The following is a 6,606-nucleotide window of genomic DNA, read 5'->3' on the forward strand; positions in this document are numbered from 1 at the left end:
TTTCTCAGTAAATTCTCCCATCAGTCCCATGATCTAGGTATTACTCATTTTTCAGATGAAGAATCCTAGAACGATTATATAATTTGTCTAGGGTCATATAGCCAGTAAGTGAGAATTGGAACCTCTATACAAGACTCTTTCTGTTCTGTATTTTATAAAATTTTCATAAGTTATGTTATTTACATGATCAAAAACAAAATTAATTTTATAAATCATGCAAAAATTGGGAACTACAAGTCAGCTTATGTGATCTGCTAGAATTTACTTATTTGAGCCATCAGTTCCCTAAACTAGCTATGCAAAATAACAGAAGTCTGGGACTTGGAAGAAATGAGATGAGGCATTTAAAAAGTTTAAATAGACTCACTGGTTTCTCTTCTACCAAGAATTTTTTTTGACCATTTACCATGGGGAACTGATTATTTTTCCTGTGTGAGTTGCAGGTCTGATGCATATGTTATAGGCTAGTTAACATATGATAAAGCTGAGCATTTTTGACTGTTTAAGAATTCCTTAACTATTTTTGTTGTGGTTGCTACTGGTTCCTTTTGTATTGTTGGATCCCAAAGTAGATGTAGCCAGTGCCCAAAGAGAAGATTACTGTATGTGAATATGTGGACTGACCCCCTCCCCATGGACATGGTAGAAGGATTTTTCTTATAGAAATATGTATCTATAGTTAACAAATGTATTTAATGAAAGAGATACTCAGTGACATCTATGGTCTTCAAGAATAACATCAAACACAGAAGGCAGCTGTCCCATTTTTCTGTAGTTATTCCACTGTAAGCAAATGACTTACTGAATGACTCCATAGCGTATTTCACATGACCTTATGGTAAGAGAATTCTGACTCCTCGTGTGGTTTTTAATTTGAGGAATATGTGTCATAGCAGGAAAACACAGTTACCTATAAACCTTTGTCTGAAGAATCATTAGAGAATTCTTATTTTGGCAGGAGGTTGGTTTGGAAATGACAATACATAGAGATCAAGGAAGAAAATGCCCACCTGGTCATTTCTGTTACGTGAATAGACCTTGTTAGTAGAAGGGCAGACTCGTGGTGAATCTGTGAATGAATGTGTGTGTGTCACCTTATCTGTGAAAGAGGGAGTAGGGATACGTGAAGCACGGGGTCACATGTAAGGCGTGTAAGGCTACTGCTGAAATAAAGAAGGGGACTGAACCTGTTTCTTTTACCACAGAAAAGTGGGAACATTTTTCTCAAGATACAACTCTTCCCAACCTTTTCCTTTTCTTTTCGACTTTTTTAAATAGAGAGAAAACATTTCAGCATCTTCATATTCTTTCCACTGATCTGGGTAATCCTTTGCTTTCCAGCCATAAAACTTGATACAGTCCAGTGCCATGTAGTGAGCTCCTTCTGTGGGCTCTGTTCCTTTAGTCCTGAGAAGGGTGCTTGACTCTGCCACCCACGGCAAGAGCTCTGGGAACAGGTGCACCGGGCGGTTGGTCACCCTGACCCTGTGCGTGTATGTTACGTTGCAGGGATAGGGCTGGGAGGGTGGCGTGAGAAGAGAGGACGCTGATGGAAAGGGGAAGTTCTGAGGTGTGAAGAGAACAGTTTTTTCTTCTGAAGAATGTTTCCTATGGCTAAGCAAATATGAAAATCAGTAAGCCAGTGTCTGTGTGCTGAGTAGTGAGTCAGAACTTGCTGCATTAGACCTGAGTATTAAATGGGTCTCTGTGTTTGGTCCTGCACTCTTCATTCCTGTACTAAAGGACAAATGGGGAAGTAGGAGGTATAGCGTAATGATTCTGAACTTTCCCTAAGCATAGAACTTTCTGCCTGCAGTGGGCTTTGGTTCTAAGTACACTCTTTCCTGCTCTGGGCAACCTTATTTTAGCAAGTGGAGATGTGAACATGTTTACCTTTTTGTTAAAGATTTTGTTTATGTGAGAGTGAGCAAGCACGAGCAGGGGGAGCTGCAGCCGGAGAGGGAGAAGCAGATTCCCCACTGAGCAGGTAGCCCGACACAGGGCTCAATCCTGGGACCCCAGGACCACAGCCTGAGGTAAAGGCAGACCCTTTACCATCCAGGCACCCCATATTTTTACTTTCAAATATAGGGCCTTTATGCAATTACAGATTACTTTTAAACATTCTTCGTCTAGATCTATATGAATACTTAGAGTAAGACTTCCTATAATATACCTGCTAGATCAGTTTCAGGTTTTACTTCTGCCTTGGTGTCCCTTAGCAATCTCGTCTTTCTCTCCTCTCTTGTTCTTGGTTTTTGACCTTACAGAGAAGTGTGGGAAATGGAACTGGATAGACTCAAGAATCAGGATGGCGAAATAAATCGGAACATTATGGAAGAGACAGAGCGGGCCTGGAAGGCAGAGGTGAGAAGAGCTTTGTGGGAAAGCCTTGATTTGGGGCTTCCAGATAGTATAATCTTCGGGTGTGGTGTTACACCGCTAAGCTGTACAAGTATTATACCATACAGCCACTAAGCACTTGTTTTAACTAGCTGGGGGTAGCTTCGTATATGTAAAATTAATAATGCGTGTGTGTGTGTGTGTGTGGTTTCCTTAGATCTTATCACTAGAGAGTCGGAAGGAGTTGCTGGTATTGAAACTAGAAGAAGCAGAAAAAGAGGCAGAATTGCACCTTACTTACCTTAAGTAAGTACCCTCCCATTAGAGAGTTTTAATGGTCCTGCAGTTTTGCGTTTTTTCGGTGGTTTGGTTTGGTTTGGTTAGTTTTCTGAAATCCGAGGCTTGCTAGTCTGGCACTTACTCTGTCTTCACAGGAACTCCAGGGCCACCTCTGTCTGCACAACAGCCATGGTTTAGTGATTTCTCTTCCCGTATCTTACAGTTTTGTACTTTTGATTGTATTGGTTCCAACTGCATAAACAGTATCTCTTCACGGTGTCAAAGTATAACAAGTATCTTTGGAGATTTGTTTCTCATAGTCATTTCTCCTCTTTCTGCCATGGAATCTGGAGGACCCCTGTGGCATTTCCAGGCAGACAAAAGCCCTCTCTCTGTGGTTGGTCCTCTTTCTCTAAGAATTGGCTTTAAAGATGCCCGACTTAGAGTGAAGCACACGAACCCCGGCCTCTTCCTGTCCCTGGTTGACCAGCCACTGTCCTGCTAGCTCCGAGAGCCAGGAGCTGGCCTTACTCTAATTCTCTGAATTCCTGTTGGTTTCTTGAAAGGTCAACCCCCCCAACACTGGAGACAGTTCGTTCCAAACAGGAGTGGGAGACAAGGCTGAACGGAGTTCGGATGATGAAAAAGAATGTTCGGGTAAGTGTTGTACTGTGTGACCTTTGTGTCACGGTTCAGTCAGTGCTTACACCTCTGGTGACTGGGAGGGACCTTGTACATCGTCACTGAGGGCCTGCCCCACCCCTGCCTTTGCTCTCCCGATGCCGGACGATGCCCTCTTTCTCGGGCAGCTTACTCAGCTCAGCAGAAAGGGTAATCTGCTCCTGGCTCTCTTTCTAGGACCAGTTTAACAGTCATATCCAGTTGGTGAGGAACGGAGCCAAGCTGAGCAGCCTTCCTCAAATCCCTACGCCCACTTTGCCTCCACCCCCATCAGAGGTGAGAGGGCTGGCGTGGGGCAGTCTGCCTTTCTGTGCTGGTGGCACAGCCAGAGTCTTCTACTTGCTCCTTTTGTGAAGAGATTGGTTTTACTACTGCTATTATTTACTATAACATTATTATTGGTATTATCTGGCCTAAGAATTACTCACTTGATTTCTGCTCCAGATTCCTAAACTTTCATTTTCGTCCTTTCTCTCTTGTCCTTCACCTCTCCCGCTCTATAGACAGACTTCATGCTTCAGGTGTTTCAGCCGAATCCCTCTCTGCCTCCTCGGATGCCCTTCTCCATTGGGCAGGTCACAGTGCCCATGGTGATGCCCAGCGCAGATCCCCGCTCCTTGTCTTTCCCAATCCTAAACCCTGCCCTTTCCCAGCCCAGCCAGCCTTCCCCGCCCCTTCCTGGCTCCCATGGGAGAAGTAGCCCTGGCTTGGGTTCCCTCGTTGGCCCCCACGGTCCACACATGCCCCCTGCTGCCTCCATCCCGCCTCCCCCAGGCTTGGGTGGTGTTAAGGCTTCTACTGAAACTCCCCGGCCCCAACCAGTAGACAAACTGGAGAAGATCCTGGAGAAGCTACTGACTCGCTTCCCCCAATGCAATAAGTAAGTATTTTTCGGGACTAATTTTAAAAAAATGTGTCAGAGAAATGTCTGTGGTTGAAAATAGGGAAGGTTTCCTGGAGATTTCCCACAAGGACAGCGTAGAATCTGTCTCCTTCAACATACGGCTTCTTAGGGCCCAGATGACCAACATTCTTCAGCAAATCAAGACCGCAAGGACCACCATGGCAGGCCTGACCATGGAGGAGCTGATCCAGTTGGTAGCAGCCCGCCTGGCCGAACACGAGCGGGTGGCGGCCAGTACTCAGGTGGGAACTCAGACCTGCTCATGTGGGGGAGAGGCAGGTTTCGGAAGAACTGGGGGTGACACACAGCACTGCAGCCAGGGGTCTCTGGCCTGCTGTCTTCCTTTGTTGGACTGGGAAAGAAATGATTTCTTTTTGTTACCTGCTCTGTTGCTCAGACTCTCTCTCCTTACTCTGACAATATTTTTGCCCACAGCCCCTCGGTCGCATCCGGGCCTTGTTCCCTGCTCCGCTGACCCAAATCAGTACCCCAATGTTCTTGCCTTCTGCCCAAGTTTCGTATCCTGGAAGGTCTTCACATGTAAGGCTCTTTTTCTTTGAAAACTGGGATGCGGAGAAGCTAGGGGGTGAGGAGGGAACAGGTTTACAGGTGGAGTGCAGGGAAAAAACTGCCCTCTCATCAGCTGGGCTGTTGGCCGCCCCAGCTGAGAAAACGCAGGTGCTTCCAGCACGAATCTGTATTTGAACTTCTCTTTCTTTTGGTGTAAACTCTTTTAGCATCATGGGCACAAGAGGCAAGGAGACCCAGAGGTTCCTTACTCTTTGGCTGTCCCGCCTCTGTCCTGCAGGCTCCAGCCACCTGTAAGCTGTGTCTAATGTGCCAGAAGCTTGTCCAGCCCAGCGAGCTGCACCCAATGGCTTGTACCCACGTGCTACACAAGGAGGTGGGTGCTGCGGACCTTCTTCCTTGCCGCTCCTTCTTTGCTGAGTTTTTCCTCAAACATGTTGCTGTGTTGATACTCATCATTAATATCTCAGCGTGAGGTTTTCAGTAGGTTGTGGCTTTAATAGTCAACAGAATTCAGAATGCTGGCAGCTAGGATCTCCCAGCTTCCTCTCCCCCCATTCTCTTTAGGGGACTGGGTGAGCAGCACGTCCTAGAGCACTGATAGGTTACTTTCTTGGAACACTGACAATAAGACCTAAGTATCTAACCATTGTTTCAAATATAGCATTGTCAGGAGCCTGCTTAGACAAGGATGGAATAGGGAACCTGAATGTGAGATTAGTAAATCCATTAACAGAACAGCTTGGAGGTCTGCCTGTTGGGGATGATCTTCACAGACTGACAGGTTATTCCTGTGGTGGATTATGTCACCAGACAAAGTTAAGTCTCCCAGCAGCAGGGATGAGTCCTTCTTTACTGTTTTCTTTTGTTCATTTTTATTTTCCGAGAGCCAGCAACTGAATTTACATCTAAATTCTTAGGGGAGAATCCAGAATAAGATTTGAGGGTGGTGGTATCTGGAGATGGGAGCATATCTCAGCCTAAATGGATCACGAGAAGGGGATGTCCACCGCAGGTCTCCGACACAAAGCAGCGCCATACCATTCTTAGCTAATTGTTAATGGTCCCTGTAAAAAGAATAGATTCCCCTGCTCTGAAGAGTCTTTTGGGGGTAAGAGCCAATGAAATAGCCCATCTGGTCCCCATGGAAAGAGGCTGTCTGACATAGTCATGCCTTCCTCAGCCCTAGTGAACCTTGGTGGCACGCTCTCCCCTCCTTCCCTCATCTTTCCAGATAAACCTGAGATATGTCTTTCTTCCTTTCCAGTGTATCAAATTCTGGGCCCAGACCAACACAAATGACACTTGTCCCTTTTGTCCAACTCTTAAATGACGGACCTGACTGGGGAGGAAGAAGAGGAGAAACTGATGTGAACAGGAAGCGCGGGTTCAAGATTTCTAAAACTCTATATTTATACAGTGACCTATACTCATGCCATGTACATTTTTATTATATAGGTAATGTGTGTATAGAAAGTCTGTATTCAAATGTTCGTAAATGAACGTATGTATATTATGCAGAAATGGTCTCTCCCCCTCCCCTTGCAGTTCTTTCGAGGGATGCAGATTGTAGCCTGATGTTTAGTTTGCCCTTGAAATTATGATATTCTTGCCTAGGGCTGTTTTCAAGTACAATATAAAAACCATCTAGGAAGCTGCTGTTGCTCTAAGGCCATCCTGCTTTGATTTGGCTCAGCCTCTAGTTCATTTTCTTAAGGCTCATGTATGCAGATTTGAACCCTGGTGCTCACCCGCTGTCCAACCAGATGCCTTGCTTACCGAAAGCCCACGGAAGCCCCAGTGTTGTTCTAGCCACTCGACGCCAAATGGATAAAATGAGACCAATGGAGAAAAAAAAATGTAACCCTAAT

The 6,606-nt window shown here is 45.5% G+C and overlaps 1 protein-coding gene across 3 annotated transcripts in view; it reads left to right on the plus strand.

Annotated features, from left to right (window-relative positions):
* RNF214 (ring finger protein 214) overlaps positions 1 to 6,605 on the plus strand; it is a 44,675-nt gene extending 38,070 nt beyond the window's left edge. For all 3 annotated transcript variants that reach the window (XM_044257911.1, XM_044257913.1, XM_044257912.1), the window contains exons 7-15: positions 2,271 to 2,367; positions 2,561 to 2,649; positions 3,189 to 3,279; positions 3,481 to 3,579; positions 3,807 to 4,183; positions 4,317 to 4,449; positions 4,643 to 4,747; positions 5,016 to 5,111; positions 6,003 to 6,605. In XM_044257911.1, coding sequence (XP_044113846.1) covers positions 2,271 to 2,367; positions 2,561 to 2,649; positions 3,189 to 3,279; positions 3,481 to 3,579; positions 3,807 to 4,183; positions 4,317 to 4,449; positions 4,643 to 4,747; positions 5,016 to 5,111; positions 6,003 to 6,068 — 1,153 coding nt within the window. In that variant the 3' untranslated portion in view covers positions 6,069 to 6,605. The remainder of the gene's footprint in view (positions 1 to 2,270; positions 2,368 to 2,560; positions 2,650 to 3,188; positions 3,280 to 3,480; positions 3,580 to 3,806; positions 4,184 to 4,316; positions 4,450 to 4,642; positions 4,748 to 5,015; positions 5,112 to 6,002) is intronic.
* The last annotated feature ends 1 nt before the right edge of the window (position 6,606 follows it).

Source organism: Neovison vison, chromosome 7 (genome assembly GCF_020171115.1).
Source record: "Neovison vison isolate M4711 chromosome 7, ASM_NN_V1, whole genome shotgun sequence".
Classification (NCBI taxonomy): Eukaryota; Metazoa; Chordata; class Mammalia; order Carnivora; family Mustelidae; genus Neogale; species Neogale vison.